Below are 20,322 nucleotides of genomic sequence, written 5' to 3'. Positions count from 1 at the left end.
GGCACTGGGAAACCAGAATAAAGAGAAGGCACTATGTCCCATCCTCTGGAGCCCTTAGTCTAGCAACCTAGGTGTTCAGTATGAGGGGAAGGACCGAGGTGGAAAATCAGACCCGGCCACTTAAGGAACCAGTACTGTCCAGCAGAACTTTCTGTAATAACAGAACTGTTCTATGCCTGTGTAGGCCACCACTCACCTCATGGGGCTATTTTAATATAAATTAAGTAAAATTAATATAAATACCCAGTTCCCAATTGAATAATCCACATTCAAGTGCTCAATCGTTATATGTGGCAAATGGCTACCATACTGGACAGAACAGTTCTAGATTTTATGATACTTTCCTCCTTGTATAAAAAGGTTATACAAAAAGAAACAAGAGGTTTTATAGCAGAAAGTTTAAGGGTATGAGCTCTTGGGTCAGCCTAGCTGGATTCCCATCTCAATACCCCTAATTTCCTAGTTCTGTGACCTTGAACTTTCTGTTTCCTCATCTGTAAAATGGGAACAACCAAAATACCTACTCATAGGGCTATGGTGCGGCTTAGATGAGATAATCCAGGTGAAGTGTTTGGAAAGGTTTGACCCAGAGTTAGTGCTCTGTGAATGTTAAGTACTATTATTAGAGGGTAGTTAGGAAGTAATAGGGAGCTATCCAGAAAGCAGGAAATAAAACACCAAGCTCTTTTTCCCACAACGTTACTCAAGCCCCCGGAAAATACTCCCTCCCACCTTGTCTGAGTAAGCTCATATTCTTGGGAAAACAGCAAGTGGGTACAGGGACTCCAGTCCCCACGCCTGTCTCCTCCTTCAGCAGCCTGGCACCTCTCCGTGGCTCTAATCTCACTCTGCAGCTGGTAATCGGCATGCTCACAGCCTCCTTGTTTTTCATTCTCACAAGCCCTGCCGAGCCTGTATGTGGCACTTCTTGGCCCAGTGTGATAGAATACCGCCGGACCTCTGAAATCAGTGTTCCCCCCGCAAGTGTGGATAGCAGCTGAGATAGCTCTGACAAAGGCCTACTTGAAACCTGAACACCTCCCGCAGGGTCAAATACCCAAACCCTGCTTTGGGATGGATCCGTTTCTAGGCCAGCTCAGGCTAGTGAGAACTGTCATCAGACTCTGATTCAAAATGAAATGCTTTGAGGGAAGGTGTGGGGTGGTGACATGGAAAATACTACACAAGTTTTAGCTGCTACTTGGAACGGAAACTTCGACATGGGGCCTGGAAGGACCTAGTAGTGTCCCAGCTACTGAATTACTGACTGTGGCCCTGAGGTCATTCTTGGAACAGATAAAGAAGGAATTTACTTTCCACTTTTGAAATTGCAAGAATGATAATATCAGGCTGAACGGCCTCAAGGCACCGGCTCACCAGCGCTGGTGAAGTCCTCAGCTTCCCTGTCTTCAGGTCCTTGTGGGTGATCTGGAGTTGGTCCAGGGGCAGAGCTGGCATTGTGCTGCGTGACCCTCCTAAAAGGAATATGGATGGGAAGAAGAGAGCAGACACATAGGCTCCTGGTGGCAGGGGCCTGCTCTGGGACTGATCCCAGGAGAAGCTGCATCCTCTGGCCCCGGGGCTCCTGATGAGAGCCTCAAAGGCCTGGTTCCTGTGCCCACTTATCCAGACTGACTTTTTTTTTTTAACCTAAAGGAGTTCTCAACCCAGAAGTTCACTCTTCAGCTGACTCCTAATATATCCCCAACCCCTTCAAGAAGTACTGGTTAAAAGTGCCTAGATTATCTTTATTATGGCTCCAGCTCCGTGCCCTTAGGCCTGGGAGCTCTGTGAAGACAGTGCCCAGGCTCTCCTTCTTGTGCTGCCTTTGTGCTACCTTTCCCATGACCAACACAGGCTGGCGGAGAGGTGACCTCATCAAATATGTGATGAACAATTGAATAGGAGGATACTTTTCTTAGATCTCTAACCAGACTTTAAGTCTTTTGAGGGCTGAAGCAGTGGGCCTTTCCTTGCTTGTAGAGTGTGTTAAGATTTTACAGCCTCTCTAGGCATCAGGGGAAAAGGACATGGATGAACAGAGGATGACAGGATTCACGGAAGCTTGCCAGTGCGAGCTCCTTTCTACAGAGACCCAAATCAGCCTCAGAGTCAGTGAGGGGGCAGACCCTACGCCTTCTGTCTTCCCACTCAGTGCTCTTTTCACAATATCACTTGGCCTGGCCCACAGGAGGGCCATGCGTATAGGCTGCATCACAGAATGAAGTGAATTACGCCCTTTAAAAGACATGCCATAAAAGGTAAGTACAGTCCCAATAACAACATGAAGACATAGCAAGGCCGGGATGAGGGAACCATTACCTCCTGAGCCCTCACAGATAAGCTGAGGAGCATGGTCAGCCATGAGTTACATGTATATACTATATACATATAGTATGTGTGTGTATGTGTGTACTGTATGTATGGATCTATATATGTACCTATATAGAGATATAGACACATCTATACACACTATATGAATAGTATACACACACACACTTATCCACACACACACGTGGGTAGCTACATCTCTAACATCAGGCCAGGGCCTGGTGTTTGGAAGACACACTGATAAGGCAGGGTCTCTGCCCTGAGGAAGCTTACATCCAAAAATAATGATGACAATAGCCTCAGGAGCAACATACTTATCATGTGTTGGCAACCGTTCTAAGTGCTTCTCTCAGTATTAACTTCCTTTACACATGTTAACTCACTTTACATGTATTAAAGCTCAGGACAACTCTAGGGTTGGTTCTATTATAATCTCCATTTTACCAAAGAGGAAATAAAGGCTCAGAGAAGATAAGAAACTTGCCTAATGTCTCACAGTTAGTAGTCGGGGAAGGAGGCTGGCTCTTAACCATTCACTGTGCTGAGTGTCCTCTATAGTTGAGCTTGCGGGGATATGGCTCTCAGGAAAACGTTTCTAGAGGACAGCCTAAAGGATCAGGAAAGCCTGAGTTGTCTTGATGGGAGACTGGCGAGGGAAGAAGAGTGCCCCGGGTAGATGAAACAGCAAGAGCAAAACTAAGGAGGTGAGAAGCAGCTTGGCACACGAGGAACCTTGCTTGGCTCATGGGCTGTTTTAAAAGACTATGACGATATCCATCCTAGAGGAATATAAAGAGGGAGGACCAGTCTGTCTAGTCTTAGAGGTCTGTTTCAGCTCCAGAATCTCAGTGAATCACACACATTGTCTCTGCACACGTGAGGTGGCCTAAAGAATCACAAGACAAAATAATAAAAGGGGCTTGGAGTGAGTTTTAATCTTTCAGCTTCACAAAACATTGCTAATGTCCTCTGTTGCATATACATTGTTTCTAACTGAGTTACTGTCTTATGTGCCTCTCATAACAACCCAGCTAAGGATGACAAAGATTATTATGCTCCAATGTCCAAAGAGAGGCTCTGATGTGCTCAGGGCAAATACGTTAGTGGCCAAGATGAAGCTGAAGCTCAGCAATTCTGCCTTGGCACCAGGGTCTCTTGTGCTAACCATATTAGAAAATACTTCTTTCCTAACCCCACCCCTACCCCTGGTGATGCTGGGAGGGCAGGTGGAAACATCAGTGGTCTTCTCACCAGTGCAGAAGTCCAAATGACTCACAGGCCCAGTTCTTTCCGTGTTTACCTTCTAAAGACAGTAGTGAGAATGTCCAGTGTGGGGACCTAGCGTGGGGAAAGAATTGTAGGAAGAGATAGATCTCCACCCTTTAAGTTCTAGGCCCCAGAGTCAGGGCTTAGACAGGTAATGACAGCACCTACTTTCAGAAAAAATCCACTCCTACAAGCCAGTACCTGTAAGGGCAGTTCAGGCCCAAGCTGGTGTGGTAGTTGAAAGACAGCTTTATAGTTCTATAGCCTGGGTTCAAACACTGGCTCTACGTTCTTCTATCTATGTTGAGACCTTGAGATAGTTCCTTAACCTCTCTAAACTTTGACTTCCTCATCTGTAAAACTGGGATGATAGTAGTACATAATCCCTCAGGGCTGATGTGGGAAGTAATCAACACTAAGTGTTCAACACAGGACTTGATACATAATAAGCACTCAATAGAGTTTACTTGTTATCATTCAAGTCCCAAAAATAGGCAGAGCTTCCTCACTTACTCAGCAAACACTGAATACTTTCTGGGTCCTGGGCAAGTAAATGACTATCACTTGATATGATTAGAGCTATAACAGGAAATTTCCAAAACAAGCACAGCAGAGAAAGGGACAGTGTCACAGAGAAAATGACCTATAACATGGTTGTTGCAGGAGAGTAGAAGAAGATGAGAAGGAAGGGCCTTCCAAGCAAAGAGCAAGCATGAGCAAAGCTCAGAGCCTGAGGAATACATTAGTATAGTTGAAAATACAAGGTCAGGGAGTGGAAGACAGAAGTAGAGAGATGTTGGATAGGAAAGATGGGGCCAGTTTTTAAAATTATTTATTTATATTTTATTTATTTACTTTTAGAGAGAGGGGAAGGGACAGAGAAAGAGAGGGAGAGAAATATCAACGTGTGGTTTCCTCTCACATGGCCCCCACTGGGGACCTGGCCTGCAACCCAGGCATGTGCCTTGACTGGGAACCAGCGACCCTTTGGTTCACAGGCCTGCGCTCAATCCACTGAGCTACACCAGCTAGGGTGGGGCCCATTTTTAAAAAAAGCCTTGCATGCTATGCTAAAGATTTTGGCCTTTCACCTGAAGGCAGTGAGGAGCCACTTAAGTAGAAGAGAGTCATGACAGGAAGAGAAGACAATAGCTTGGTGGCAAGAGAGACCTTGTAGGAACCACTGGAGAGCAGACTATGTTAATCACCTCACTTATCCACTCAGATACTTCTGAGCACCTCTTATCCAGGCAGTGAAGCCCAGAAAATACTAAAATGCGCAAATAACAGACCTGGTCCTTCCCTCCATAGAACTTACAGTTTTTAAGGGAAAGACAGCTATGAATCAAATAGCCACACAACAAGTAAAACTCAACACCATAATGTACCATATGTTATGTCGGTAAGGCCCTTGGAGCTATGACAGAGAGGACTGACTTGACAAAGGAAGGTTGTCAAGGAAGATAGGAGTCTTCATCCAAGGTATGGGCAGAAATTAACTAGACAGAGAACAAACTTTAAGTTCCGAAAGGGTAAGTTAAGGACAATGATCATGACAATGTCTGTTCCTACCACTGCAACCCCAGGGACATGCAGGGCAGCAAAGCGGAAAGTTAGGAAAAGGCTTTCTTTAGAAGGGGAGCTGAGGGCAATCATCAATTACAATAAGGCCTGTGCACATCCCCAGGGCTACTGCTGCCTCAGTTTCTCTGGCTGTTATCACCCTTCTGGTCTCCATATTACTCTCCTCGGAGACTTTACCAGACCGTCCTACCTAAAGTATTCACTACCCCAGTTACTGTCATATCTTTAATTATCTTGGGCATTTATTTTTCATTGACTGACTCCTCCCACTAGTCTGTACACTCCATGAGGGCAGGAGACTTGTCTGTCTTGTTCCCAGTGCCCGGCACGAAGGAGAAGTTAGATACATGTTTGTTGTACTAATGAATGAGCCCCGAGGAAACTGAAGGATTCACGGTCCTCTCACCTCAGGATGAGAGTGCGGGGACTGTGACTAGTTCAGGTCACTCTGGGGCCGAGCCTCAAACCCAAAACTTCTGGCCTCTTATGGGTATGGGGGAGACTCAGACCCCTAGGGCTGCAGAGCCTTGGCCCTGTCGTGGAGGCAGAGAGTCCCAAGGCTGTTTGAGGCACGGCTGCGGCTTCTCCCAGGTCCAGTGCCCCGCATCCGGTAGGGCCCAGCGACACACTCACCTCGGCGGCTCTACTACCGGCGAAGTGCCGCGGCCGCAGCCGCCGCGGTCCACGGTGACAGCGTCCAGAGAGCCAGCACTTCCGGGGTCAAACAGTGATTCCGCAGGCACTGACAGGAAGCCTTGGTCCGGCCCGCCCCCCAACCCCCAACTGCCGCCTAGAAGCTGGGCTGGGGGCCACGCCCCTAGCCCTAAGACTCCGCCCCCACAAGGAACCCGCCTGACTGTAGCCACGCCCCCGTCCCCTTCTGTCTCCATGCTTTCAGCAGAGTGGATGGAAGGTAAGTCGAGAACAGGTTGTGATTCGGTCTCTTGGAATAATCCCAGTATAATACTCGGCTTTTCCGAATCTCAGTCTTCCACCTCCTTCCTAACCTTCTCAATCATAGTTTTACCAATTTAATCCAGAAGAATGTTAACAAGTCAAAAGTATAAACATGATACTGAGCAAGAGAAAGCGGACAAAGTAGTACAGGTTTGTAGGAAGTTCCAGAGCAGGAAAAGCTAATGAGTAGTGATGGGGTAAGGGTGATGGTTACCTTTGGGTCTGGTGAATGGTGGTGGAAACACAAGTGGGGAGAGTCCCTGTCCTCAACTTGGGGTAGTAATATAGATGTTTCTCATTAGAAAAGTCATCAAATTATGTGAATTGTGTGTTTTTTTCTGTGTGTATGCAATACAAAAAGATTTTTTTTTTAAATCAGGGAGGCTATGTATATAACTGTCTTAAGAACAGAATGAATTTTTTCCACAGACTGTTTCAAGTGGTGTAGCCTGGCTGTGAATCAGAATCACCACAGAAAGCTAGTTAAAAATACACATCTCTGGCTTCATCTCAGTGCCTGGCACACAGTAAGGATTTAAAAGCCACCACCATCATTATCACGAGGGTGTTATGGAAACCTTTAATGGGGCACACAACCCAGCCCTAGGGGGTCATGAAATATTATTCAGCACCCTCCTAGTGCCAGGGCCTGCTGTCTGCACTAGGGCTACAAGGAATGACAAGCACAAAGCCTCAAGGAGCTTACAAGACAAGAAAACCAATAGCTATGAGGCAATGAGATAAATGCAGGATGCTGAGGAATCAGGGGAGATGGGCTCTGAATCAGAAATGAAGTTGGATCCTATATGAGTTATGTATTGCTGCCTAACAGATTACCACAGACTTTGCAGCTTATAACAATACACATTTATTACCTCACATTTTCTGTGTGTCAGGAATCTGGGCATGGCTTAGCTGGCTGCTCTGCATCAGGGTGCCCCACGAGGCTGCAACTGAGGTGTCACCCAGGGCTGGAGTCTCATCTGAGGGCTCAGTTGACAAACATCTGCTTCCAAGCTCATGTGACTGTTACACAAATTCAGTTCTTCAGGGTTATTTGACTGAGGGCCTCCGTTCCTAGCTGGACTTTGGCCAAAGGCTGCCCTCAGCTTTTCACATGGGCTTCTCCAATATGGCAGCCTGCTTCATCAAAGCATGCCAGCTGAGTAGGCAATAGGGAGAGTCTGCTAATGGCACAGAAGTCACAATCTCATGTATCCTAATCATGAAAGTGGGATCATCTCACCATGTTCTTATTTGTTATAAGCAAATCACAGGTCTTGCCCACATCGTGCAGAGGGGACTTACACAAGGCCATGAATTCCAGGAGGTGGCAATCTCTGGGGGATGTCTGAGAATCTGCTTACCACAGATACTTAGGGAATGCCCATCAACCCCAGGACTTCAACAGAGGAAGTAGGGGTACAGAGAGATACAGCCCAATCATGATAGTAATGACTACATTTGTCAGGCCTTCACTCCATTCCAGGGACTGGAAAAAATATATTATATGTATTATCTCCTTGACCCTGTAGAAGCTTTATAGAGGTACAAACTATTATTGTTCCATTCTATAGTGAGGTTTAGAGACTAGACCAGGGTCACAGAGCTTGTGAGTAGGTAGTGTGGGGATTTGAATGCAGCTCTGTCTGACTCCAGAGTTTGGCCTCATAACCTGCATGTCAAGGGTCTGCCCGTTCTCCATGAGACAGGTTTGGGAGTCCCAAGTGTAGGAAGAATTCTGTAGCCAAATGCTGTAAGCTGTCTCAGAACAATGACTACTTCCCTTTATTGCTGTCGTTTTTCAGAGAAACCTGGTCATCCAATGACATGGAAGGAACAGAAAAGCACCAGAAACTCTAACTCACTCTCTCTCTCTCTCTCTCTCTTTTACTCTGGCACTGTACACATTGGGCGCACAGAAAAGATAATCTGCATCTTGGTGATTGATTGGAAGGAAATTATATGTAGCAGCCGTTGGTATAGAGAAAACTTAAAATAGGACTCTGACAAAAATGTATGGATCAGTTTTGTCTTCCCTATGGTATCAATATCACAGGTTTTGGAGCTAAATAACACGACTGCAAAAAAAAAAATCTACCTTCTTCAAACACGTCTCAGTTTCCTCACCTGTTAAAAGGGGTCATTAATACCTACTTCATCATCATTACGAGGCTTAATGAGAGAGCATAGACAATGCCATGCCCATAGTAGGTGCTTAAGAAATTTTGGTGGAGAGGAGGAAGGAAGGAAGGAAGAAAGAAGGGAGGAAGAAGGGAGAGAGGAAGGGGACTTCCTGTTAGTTGTAGTATTAACTCATATCTCTTTCATTTTTGTTTTCTTTCCTTTGCCCAAAGAGATTAATGAGGAATGTGAACTTCCAAAGGAGGCATCATTGTCTGAGCTAACGTATGTCCAACTGGAATTAAATTAAAAAGCCACTTTAATAGGAGAAGCCTGAAACCATACATTAGTCACAAGTATGGAGGAATTTCTGGGCCTCTATTCTCTACATTAAAACAACAACAACAACAACTAACTTGCTTAAAGAGCAAATACACTTGTGTTGGCAAAGTAGGCAAGTGTCGGTGGTGCTCATAACCAGTCAAGTCTAGGGATAATTAGGGAGAAAAACTGTCAATAGTTGGAGTTCAGAAATCTGCCTAGGAATATGTGGGCCTGAGTCCTCCCTGGCCCAGATGCTCTGAGTCACCTAAAATGAATCAGTACTACCTTTGTTTTTAAATCCTCCAGGAAGTGTGTGTGCATGGGGCAGCCATTGGTTTCCCCACTAATGGCAACTTGATTACTCCTTAGAGAACCATTCCTTCTCCTGCAGTCCACTTGGAGTAGGATTGACCCCTTAACCAGAGTTGAGGCATATGCAATTGTATTAGTAATCTACTTCTGTGCAACAAATTACCCCAAAACTCAGTGGTTTAAAACAATGCCATGCACATAGTACGTGCTCGAGAAATTTTAGAAAAGAGGAAGGAAGGGAGGGAGGGATGGGAAGAGGAAGAATACTCTCTATCAATTGGAGGGTTAACTCTTATATTTCTTTCATCTGTTTTTTTCTCTCCTTTGCCTGAAGAGATTAATGAGGAATGTGACCTTCTAAAGGAGACACTCTTGTCTGAGCTAACATATGTCCAACTGAAGCTAAATTAAAAAGCCACTATAGGTATTAATCATTTATTATCACACATGGTTTCTGTGGGTTAAGTATGAAAAGAAAAAAACAGTTGTTGAAGGATGAGACTTCAGCTTTGTCCTATTGCACCGTTACATGTGTTCTTTGTCTGCAGGCTTCCCTCAGTTCTAGGGGAGTCTTGTGTGCTGAGTGCATTGGCTCAGACAGTGGCCTCGCCACTTCTGGCTCCTTAGAGCCACAAAGACCAACAGCAGATCTCTCCAGGCACTGGGACTGAGGGGCTTCTGCTGTTGTTTTCCATGGTGGATTTTGTGTTTTGTGTCTTGATAATGTATTACTGGAGAAAAATTGCATATTTTAAAAAGTAAAAAGTAAAGTAAAGTAAGTAAAAAGTAAAGTAAAAAGATGGGGGCTGCTTAAATATCCCCACAAAATGGCCCCTGGCTTCAGAGAGAGGAATCCAAGAGATCAAAGCAGAAACAGAATGCCTCCATGAGTAGCTTTGGTTTCATGTGGGAGGGTATTGTACAAGACCATGAATATCAGAAGACAAGATCATTGGGGTCCATCTTAGAAGCTGGCTACCTCATCAATCTAAGATGAGCCTTGCCAGTTGGCATACTCCAAACCCTCAGCCATGGTAATTGGCTCAAAAATAGATAAATGATTCAAAATTATCCAACAATAACTAATTCTGGGATCTCTAGCACTAGGAATGAACTAAGCTTGGATATTGAACTAAGCCTGCCAGAGGCCACTACCTGGAACCTGAGAATGAAGCCAAAAAAAAAAAAAACGTTGGGGGAGGACTTCCAGCCAAGATGGAGGTGTAGATAGACACACTGTGCCTCCTTGCACAACCAAAAGAAGGACAACAACAATTTAAAGACAAAAAAACCCCCAACCAGAACCAACAGAAAGTTGAACTGTATGGAAGTCCAACAACCAAGAGTTAAAGAAGAAACACCCATCCAGACTAGTAGGAGGGGCAGAAATGGGCAGCGGGGCAGAGAGGACTTGAAGCAAAGCTGCAGCTGACGGACCCAGTGAGGCAGCAACTGGTGGAGTGGGCTGTCTCACATTCACACGCAGATAAACCGGGAGGAACAGCTGGGGAGCCAGACAGCACAACCCAGGGACCCAGTATGGAGAAATAAAGCCTCAAACCTCTGACTGAAAACACCTGTGGGCATTGAGGCGGCAACAGGAGAAACTCCAAACCTCACAGGAGAGGTCGTTGGAGAGGCCCACAAGGTATTAGAATGTACACAAGCCCACCCACATGGGAATCAGCACCAGAAGGGCCCAGTTAGCTTGTGGGTAGCAGGGGAAGTGACTGGAAACTGGCAGAGAGCAGAGCAAGTGCCAATGTTCCAACTCAGACCCCTCCTCAACATACAGCATCACAATGCTAGGACAGGGTTACCCCACCCTGGTGAACACCTAAGGCTCTGCCCCTTAGTACTTAACAGGCACTCTGAGAAAAAAAAAAATGGCCCAAATGAAAGAACAGATCAAAGCTCCAGAAAAAATACAACTAAGAGATGAAGAAATAGCCATCCTATCAGATACACAGTTCAAAACATTGGTTATCAGGATGCTCACAGAACTGGTTGAATTTGGTCACAAGTTAGATGAAAAAAATGAAGGCTATGCTAAGTGAAATAAAGGAAAATGTACAAGGAACCAATAGTGATGGGATAGAAACTGGGACTCAAATCAACAGTGTGGACTAGAAGGAAGAAAGAAACATTCAACCAGAACAGAATGAAGAAACAAGAATTCAAAGAAATGAGGAGAGGCTTAGGAACCTCCAAAAGATCTTTAAATGTTCCAACATCCGAATTATAGGGGTACCAGAAAGAGAAGAGGAAGAGCAACAAATTGAAAACTTATTTGAACAAATAATGAAGGAGAACTTCTCCAATCTGGCAGAGGAAATAGACTTCCAGGATATCCAGGAAGCTCAGAGAGTCCCAAAGAAGTTGGACCCAAGGAAGCACACACCATAATTACATTATAAAGCACATCTAATTACATTACCCAAGATTAAAGATAAGGAGAGAATCTTAAAATCAGCAAGAAAAAAGGAGACAGTTACCTACAAAGGAGTTTCCATCAGACTGTCAGCTGATTTCTCAAAAGAGAACTTGCAGGCAAGAAGGGGCTGGAAAGTATTCCAAGTCATGAAAGGCAAGGACCTACATCCAAGATTAATCTATCCAGGAAAGCTTTCATTCAGAATGGAAGGACAGATAAAGTGCTTGTCAGATAAGATCAAGTTAAAGGAGTTCATCATCACCAAGCCCTTATTACATGAAATGCTAAAGGGATTTATCTAAGAAAAAGAAGATAAAAATATGAACAGTAAAATGACAGCAAACTCATAGTTAATAACAACCATACCTGAAACAAAAACAAAAGCAAACTAAGCAAACAATTAAAATAGGAACAGAATCAGAAATGGAAATCATCTGGAGGGTTAGCAACAGGGGAGTGGGAGAAGGAGAGAGGGGGAAAAGGTACAGAATAAGTGGCATAAATGGTATGTAGAAAATAGACAGGGGGAGGTTAAGAATAGTATAGGAAATGTAGAAGCCAAAGAACTTATATGTATGACCCATGGACATGAGCTAAAGTGGGAGGGAATGTGGGTGGGAAGGAGTGTGCAGGGCAGAGGGGAATAAAGGGGGGGGGAATGGGACAACTGTAATAGCATAATCAGTAAAATGTATTTTTTAAAAAAGGAAAACAGCTAATAAAAAGTGAGAAGCAGGAGAGAATGAAAGAGTAAGACATCATTTGATCCCTGGGTCTAGGTGCACTGGAGTCCAGAGATCCCTAGACTTTTCTAGTTTTGTCTAAGCCATTTTGCGTTGAGCTTCTGTCCTTACACAGCTTCTAGATGCTGAGTCCTTCTCATGCCTAGCTGACCAGAAACCACTGGGACAAGAGGGATAAGGTTGCTAACTGTTCAAACTGGCATTACAAGTCACTACATAGTGATGACAAGAAGTCAGTTTATGGGTTGGCCAAATTATGCCTTGGGTATCCAACAACTGCTATTCTTTAGCTAGACCGAGGGTGTTTAAGAGAGATATATGGTGAAGCCATATACTACATAGATTGGGTGTAGAGTCTGGAGACGTGGGTATCAGTTCCAGTTATACCTCCTATTCACTGGCCAGCCTTGGACAATCACCTTAGCTTTTCTGAGTTTCCATTTCTTTCTCTGCATAATGGGAATAGTAATACTTGTTTAACCTACTATGTTCACTCAGCAAACATTTATAAAGGACTTACTATGTGGCGAGTACTGTCAATAAAACAACAAAATACATAGTTTTAGGCTTCAGAGTTTTTCATAGTCTTTGTCAGAAATATGAATAAAATATGAATTACAACATGGTTTGAGATAGATGTATATGGTGTGATAGACATACGGGTATTTAGAGGTCATAAGGGAGAAAGAGTCTCAGGTGGTAGGATCTGCAAGGACTTTCTGAAGAGAATGCTATTTAGTCTGAGTTTTCAGGAGATGTGGGAACTGACAGGTTGGAAGAGCATCACAGAGAAAGAGCACAGCCTGGAAAAGACCTAAAGGTGTCAAAGAGGATAGACAATTTCAGAAATTGTATGTACACTTGTATAGCTTAAGTCTTGGGCTTTGAGGCTATCTTGAGCAGAGGCCAGATTATGAAGCTTTGTGGACCAGGTTAAGGACTTTGGACTTTCTCCTGTTGATGGTGGGGAAGGCCCTGGAAGTTCTGAATAGAACCAAGGAATTTTAGAAAGGTATTTTATAAAGACAACTCCAGTAGGCATGGGGATGGAGAGGATGAATGGTAGCAAGAACAGAGGTAGGCCTGTACTTCAACAATCTACTGCTACATGACAAATTACCCCCCAAATTAGTGGCTTACAAAGATACTATACTATTTATGATTCTGTGAATTGACTAGGCTTAGTTCTTCTGCTCCATGGGGTGTCAGCTAGAGCTATCATTAGGTTACATTCAATCAGGTGTTCAACTGAGGCTAGAATGGCCAGGACAACTTCACTCATATGTCTGACTTCTGAGCTGGGGTAGCCGGAATAGCGGGTGGCTGGTTGGGCCTCTTACCACATGGTCCCTCATCCCTCAGTAGTCTAGTGCACTGGTTCTCAAGCAAGAGTGATTTTCTCCCACAGGGGACATATGGCAATATCTGGAGACACTTTTGGTTGTTACAACTAGAGCATCTAGGGGGTAGAGACCAGTGATGCTGTTAAACATTCTACAACACACCAGAGAGCCCACCAGCACAAGGAATTATCTGACCCAAAATGTCAATAGTGCCAAGGCTGAGAAACCTTGGTCTTAGCCCAAGCTCTTGTACATGGTGGGCTGACCCCATGAGGGTAAAAGTAAAAGCTGTCAGATCTTTTGAGGCCATGGGATCTGGGACTCAGACAACATCACATCCTTCACACTCTATTGGTTGAAGCAAGTTATAGGCCAGCTCTGATTCAAGAGGAGAGGAATTAACTCCTTCATTCATGGTCAACCACTGATCTACTTTCTATCTCTACAGATTGTTGGTGGCCACTTCTATAGGCAATCTACCGTAGGCAGGGAGACTATGCAGTGAGGGGCCTTATATGGGGGACGATAGTGATTTGAGCTCAGGTAGAAGCAAAGTATCTTTCTGAGAAAATGAAATAACAGCACTGAAATCTCTTTGCAAAGTGTTGCATACAAATACTAATTTCATAATCCACACTGTCCCCAGCCAGGAAATGCTGTCTCCAGCAGCTTTCTGTTAAGCCCGGCTTTCTCTCAATAGGTCTCTGCTCTGTGTCTGTCCAATCCCACTGCCCTCTGTCAAGTTCATCAAAGCTTCTGCTGACTCAAGAAGAATCTAGAGAATGATCACTGCAGTGAAAATCTCAAATCATCCCCCGGGGCCCCTAATAACAAAACATCTGCTTGTCATTCTTCCTTACCCCTCTGGGTTTCAGTGAGAAAACAGCATTAAATGATGATAATGAGAACTTAAAAACTAAGTTCCCTGGCTTCCAAGAAGGGAGGCTTAATTTGAAGGCAGCTAATTATCCACTCATTATAATTTACACTGAGTGGTTAGTTGTCTTGCCTGCTGTCACTGGTCTGTGAACAATTGTCGGAAAGATGAAAAAAAATGTCTAAGCTAACACATCTTAGAAAGCAGAGGGTAGAGAATCCCCTTGTCAAAGAAAGAATCTTCTCGAACATGTGGTCCAAACCTCTCGTTTTACAGATGACAGAACTGAGACCCAGAGAGGAGACAGAACTTGCCCAGAGTCGCCCAGCAACTGGTAGGTGGCAGAATGGGCACTGGAACTGAAGTCTTTGTGCTGGCTCCAGCCTAAAACCCCGCCCAGGAGATGAAAGGGTAGGTCTGTCTGCCCCATGCAGCGAAGAGACTATACTCAGACCACCCATCAAAGTGGCAATTGGCACGTCCAAGCCTCCCGATAATCATCAGTGTGGGATGGCGGAGCCACAGAACCAGTAGGTGGAATAATTCCTCAAGGGCTGGGGCACAGCTTAAACCGCAGAGGGGGTTGGGGCAGGAAGATTGCTTCACTTGGATATTGAACATTTTTATTTGGTAGCATTATGTACTTTTCATGCAGAATCAGAGAGGAAGGATTTTCAAAAGGCACCTCCAGCTATTCTGGTGATGGAAAAGGTTGGTACTTGATGTTTTTAACTATTAAAATATTTTGGTTTGCAATGTAGTGGAATCGTGCCAGTTCTTTAGCTTTTCTTCAGAGAGCATAGGAAGAAGCTACTGGAAGATATGTCTTGACCATCATGAAAAGAGGGGAACCTAGCCTTCCCATGTTTCTAGTTCTTTACTCCCCAGGCCACACAGTACCCAGAGGACTCCAGAATGTAGCTTCTCTGTCTTTATAATTTCCTTTTAAAAATTAATTAATCAATTAATTAATTAATTAATTAATTTATTTTGGACAGAGGGGAAGAGAGGGATAAAAACATCGATGCAATAGAGAAACATGGATTAGTTGTCTCATACGTGCCCCTAGCAGGGACCAAACTAGCAACCTAAGCATACATACACCCTGAATGGGAATCGAACCAGTAACCTTTTACTTTGCGGGACAATACCCAACCAACTGAGCCAAACCAGCTAGGGCTGACTTTCTAATTTCTTTTTTTTTTCTTAAGATTTTATTTATTTATTTTTTAGAGAGGGAAGGGAGGGAGGGAGAGAGAGAGAGAGAGAGAGAGACATCAATGTGCGGTTGCTGGGGGTCATGGCCTGCAACCCATGCATGTACCCTGACTGGGAATCCAATCCAAAGTGTCATCCAACCTGTGACACTTTGGTTCACAGCCTGCGCTCAATCCACTGAGCTACGCCAGTCAGGGCTTGACGTTCTAATTTCTTAAGTGCCCTGGCCCCCTTCACACTTCAGGGCACTAGGCCATGGTGCTTCCTCTGTCTGAAATGCCCCTATGCTCCCCTTATTAAGGTAAAGCCTTTTCTTCATCTCTTCTTTCTCCAGGTTATTGTCATTCCCCTGATATACACAGTCTTAGCTAGCTCCCTACACTTCCCTGTGTAGCGCTGGTCACAGTTCATCATCTTCCTTTTTGCATATGATTAATCAATGACTACCTCCTTCATTAGACTCTGCATTCTGACTAGTTAGGAACCTCATATGTTTTGTTCATCAACCTTATCTCCAGTTCTTAGCTTGGTACTTGGCACCTAATAGGGTGTAATAAATATTTGCTGAAGGAATGATTGAATCAAAGTGCCAAGCTTATCTAGACACCCTCTTACAATTGCAAGTAAGGAAACCATCAGAGTTAGGCAGTGACTCGCCCAGGGTCATATGTAGGCATCTAATAGCTCCTGCTAATTATTCACATCCTTGAAATACCTTACCACCTAGGACAGGGTCATTTCAATGCAAAGCTGAGGGACTCCATTGTTTTTCATTCCTTGGACAGTTGTAGTCCCTCTTCTTAACAAAAGGCTCCCCATGGAGCAGGAACTCTAAACCTTGGCCCATTAAGTGGCTCCCAGGATCTATGGACCCCTTGAATTGTACACAGATATATTGGGGAGCATTTTTCAGTAGAGAGGCTGCAAGGCTCTCTCCTGATCCTCAAAAGAGCTATATGCCCAAAATGCTAAGCACCATTCACACCAGATCTCTGCTGAATCTCTTCTTTCCTTTTAGCTAGAAAAGCCACTCTATGTCCCAAGAATCTTTGGTAACAGACACAATGCTTAGTGTGAGGCTGTTGGTCAGCAATGGTCAGGGCCAAGTGGCTAACACATGGGATCAGAGGGAAATGTTTTTTCAGCTTCAGTTGGTTAGGGTTATCAGAGAAAGCTTCCTGGAATAGGTGCCAATTAAGCTGTCTGTAATGAACTGTGAAGGTTAGTGAGGTTGGAAGTGAGGTGGGGAGGGAGATAGGGTTCTGAATTCCCTTCTGGAAGCCCCAATGTCCCCATCATCTCTTTGTGTCCCAAAGGAGGGCTTGTTTAAACTGTTTATATCAGGGTCATTTTGGTCCAGACACCAGCCTGACTGTAGAGTTTCTTTTTCCCTCTCTCTTTAGAAGGCAATGTGGACTGTTTTGTGATGCCAGCGGCCCTTTGTCCCCTCTGTTGAATTATTCATCCTGTGAGATGAATTATTAATTTTAATTTTGTGTAGCAAATGCCAGGCAAACAGGTAGAAATGGAGCTGGTACTCTGGGCATGGAGCCACAGGCCTCCCCAGGTTCCCTGAAGCACAAGCTATCAGGGCCAAGAAATTATGCAAGAATCTGCAAGGGGCTCACCCTGGAATGCATTTAATTGAGGGTGAAGTTGGCCCAAGTGCCCCTGAAATGACTGGGCTCCATTCTCCTCCGGCTCTCAGGCCCCTTCCTCTCCTGGCACTCCTGGCTGGCTCCGGTGCTGGGCTGCATTGCATGTCCAGAGTGGGTTCAGCTGCATTCATCAGAGGGACTTGAGTTTGATTCAAAGCCTAGACTCCTAGGGGCCCTGGGTTAGTTAAGCAGGGTTTCTCAACCTCAGCACAACTGACATTTTGGCCAAGATAATTCTTTGTTGGGGGCAATCCTGTGCATGTAGGATATTCAACAGCATTCCTAGCTTCTACCTACCACATGCCAGTAGCACAAGGTCTCTAGACATTGTCAAGTGTCCCCTGTGGGACAAAATTGCTCTCACTTGACAGCCAGTAGGTTAGTTCTTTTACTTCTTCAAGTCTTTTTTTCTTTTCCTCATCTGTGAAGTGGGGATCAGAGTAGTAATTACCAGGGTGAGATGATGATCAAATGAGATCACATATGCGCAGTCTCAGCTTGTTTGGAGTGTCTCTACCCTGGGCCTTCTGTTATATGAACTTATATTTCTCTTTTATGCCTACGTCCAGGTCTCAGTTAGGATTGCGTTCAGCGGCAGGTAACAGAAGATGCACCTTAATCTGACTTGGACAATGAAGAGAAGTGATTGGTTCACATAACTGGAGACCCAGAAGTAGGTTAAGCTTTAGGTTCTGTTGATTCAACAACTCACCCATGTCCTCATCCTCAGGGACCAGTTCTTTCTGTCTTTTTGCTCTACTATATACAGTGAGGGCTTCTACTGAGCTTGGTTCACTTCAGGGTCCTAGGATGACTCCTGCAGCAATTGATACCATGAGCCTCCTTATTCACTTCAATGCCAAAAAAGAAGATATCTGTTCCTACAGTATAAACTGTAGTCCTGAAAGTCAGCCTGGCTGGGCCACTTAGGTCACAAACTCACTCTGAAATCACCATCTACATCTAGTGGGGTGGGTGTGTCAGTTGGTTTAAGTCCTCCAGGTCCCATGCTGTCAGTTTGGGATGGAATCAGCTCTCCCAGTGTATGGCTGTGTAACTACCCAAATGAAGATCTCAGCACCAACAGGATCCACTGACTATTCCTGCACCAATCACTTTAGCTGGAGGGGAAGAACAGACTGATTGATTGAATGAAACTGGGACTTGACCTACCCTTGGAATTGAAAACATGGGGAGGTGGGCAGGTCAGTCTCACCCAACTACAAGGACTGACAATGGTGGTGGTGGTGGGGGCCTTGGCTTCCCAATCCCAAAATAGAGATGCTGCTACCAGAAAAAGTGGAATGGATTCTGGGCAGGCAAGAACTTGAGGTGTCCATTGAATGAGGTCAAGAGAGAGCCATGACTGGGGGTAGGGATGTGGTAGTATACCTGTAGAATGAGTTGAACACCTGTGTGTAGCGCTTCAGGTCCTCTTGGGCTCACCTTTTATTCCACCAGTGATACGTGCTCTTAGGTGCAACCTGACAATGACTCACCTCTCTCACTTTTGACACCAGGGCAGGGCACCTGTCGGGTTCAATATTTGTACCATGTGCAACCTGGAAGTGCAAGATGTTAATACCCCATGAGGCAAACCTTGACCAACGGGAATAGAAGCTGATGACTAAATGCTTCCCCCTTTATTCCTCAGAGTGGCTGCTTCCAAGATATACTTTTCGAGGCACCTCAGAAGATCCTGAGGAACTGAGCCCCCAGTCACCCATACTAGGGCCCCTCATGGCCCACCCTTATTCTGGCTCTTTCTCCTTGCCTGTCCTTCACTCCTGCTTCCTGGGGTGACTTCCTAAATAAACTATCAATGAGCCTGTATCTCAGACCCTGCTTTTGGGGGAACCCCAGATAGGTCATAGATTTTTAGCTAGTCTGAGATTTACACGTAAGTCTTTATACTTTTTAGACAACATGTGAAAAATTTTAACAAGTAAGTTTTGTGCCTTTAAATTTTCCTTCTGCCTGCCGATCAGGGGTGTTTTCAACCAGTTCCAAAGACACCATATTCACAGTTTGAAAGTCAAGACTCTTGAAACACAGTGTGCCTCGGGCCTTTCCCGGCAGGAGGCAGCGGCCTGCCAGCTGCTGTGCCCTGGGTGGGCAGGCGGGCAGGCAGCAAGAGCGTCCCAAGATGAACCTCTACCTGGGGAAGCTGTCAGGAGCTGACTGCAGACCTTGAGAACCTTATCAAGACATCACCAGACAAACCGGGAAGGCTGCCCTGACTCCAGCCGAACCCCTGTGATTCTGACTGATGTGTCAGGAAACTGACATGTCCCCAACTCCACTCAGGCATCAAGTGCTTGCTTGGGGTGGCCTGCCAGTGTCACGGCACAAAGCAGCCTTTGCGGAGATAGTGAGAAGGGGCTGGAGAATGGACTGTCTCCCTTTCTCTAGCGGCCTTGTCTCTCTCCCACTGGCTACAGACGTATGTTACAATGTGTCTCTGCTTCCTGCACCCCTGGGCTCAGTTTTCTCTACCAGTGCCCACTGACAATCCCTGACACTGTTCAGATGAATGCCTCCTTTTCTCAACCCTCTGGCCGCTGCCCATCCACCTACTGTGCCCCCCTCCTGGTAGGGCCCTCAGCCACCTCTCCTGGGCTCAGGCCTTGCTGGTGGATGCCAATGAAGCCAGCAGCCCAATACATTTGCCTTTTGACAATCCTCTAGCTCCCTAACAGAAAACCACAGCAGTGCCCTAAGGCCACAGAGGAAGTCAAGTTTATACATATATGGCACTACATCAGCTAGTGGTCAGGCTTACCAGGAGAATTGGGGGCAGGATTGCTTGGTTAACCGAATAGCTCTAATCTGACTGTGTCACTCCTCAGCTTCATATTTTTCAATGGCACCCCCATGGCAGTTGCCTGTGTGGGGTATTCAAGCCTCTCAACCTTGTCTCGTCTTGTGCCACACCTCCTACCACTGAGCCTACTATAACTCTATGACCATCCCCCACTCCCTCCAGCTCCCATGCCTATGCCCTGACTGGTCCCACTGCATAGGATGTACTTCCTACTCTTGTTCCCCTATTACCTGACTTACTTTGAATCATTTTTCAGCTCTCAGCTGACTGACACCTCCTCCAGGAAGCCTTTCTTACATTTCCAAACTAAGTGAAGTTCCTCCTGTA

The 20,322-nt window shown here is 45.2% G+C and overlaps 1 protein-coding gene and 1 long non-coding RNA gene across 5 annotated transcripts in view; one reads left to right on the top strand and one right to left on the bottom strand.

Moving 5' to 3' along the window:
* The window catches only part of ASCC2 (activating signal cointegrator 1 complex subunit 2), a 37,459-nt gene extending 31,513 nt beyond the window's left edge, over positions 1 to 5,946 (bottom strand). Inside the window, exons 1-2 of one of the 4 annotated variants that reach the window (XM_045826825.1) lie at positions 5,815 to 5,946; positions 1,378 to 1,475 (exon numbers count right to left, since the gene is read on the bottom strand). In XM_045826825.1, the coding sequence (XP_045682781.1) occupies positions 1,378 to 1,458 (81 nt within the window). In that variant the 5' untranslated portion in view covers positions 1,459 to 1,475; positions 5,815 to 5,946. Of the gene's footprint in view, positions 1 to 1,377; positions 1,476 to 5,587; positions 5,753 to 5,814 lie in introns of those variants that run through there. The other 3 variants (XM_045826828.1, XM_045826827.1, XM_045826829.1) reach the window with 3 other exon arrangements.
* Positions 5,947 to 6,070: 124 nt separating this feature from the next.
* LOC123810989 lies at positions 6,071 to 19,004 on the top strand. The gene is made up of 4 exons (XR_006784328.1): positions 6,071 to 6,094; positions 14,572 to 14,629; positions 14,951 to 15,006; positions 18,826 to 19,004. It is a non-coding gene; the product is annotated as an uncharacterized LOC123810989 (long non-coding RNA).
* The last annotated feature ends 1,318 nt before the right edge of the window (positions 19,005 to 20,322 follow it).

Source organism: Phyllostomus hastatus, unplaced genomic scaffold, assembly GCF_019186645.2.
Source record: "Phyllostomus hastatus isolate PE091 unplaced genomic scaffold, TTU_PhHast_1.1 phas_scaffold_760, whole genome shotgun sequence".
Classification (NCBI taxonomy): Eukaryota; Metazoa; Chordata; class Mammalia; order Chiroptera; family Phyllostomidae; genus Phyllostomus; species Phyllostomus hastatus.
This window is presented reverse-complemented; position numbering and strand designations above follow the sequence as displayed.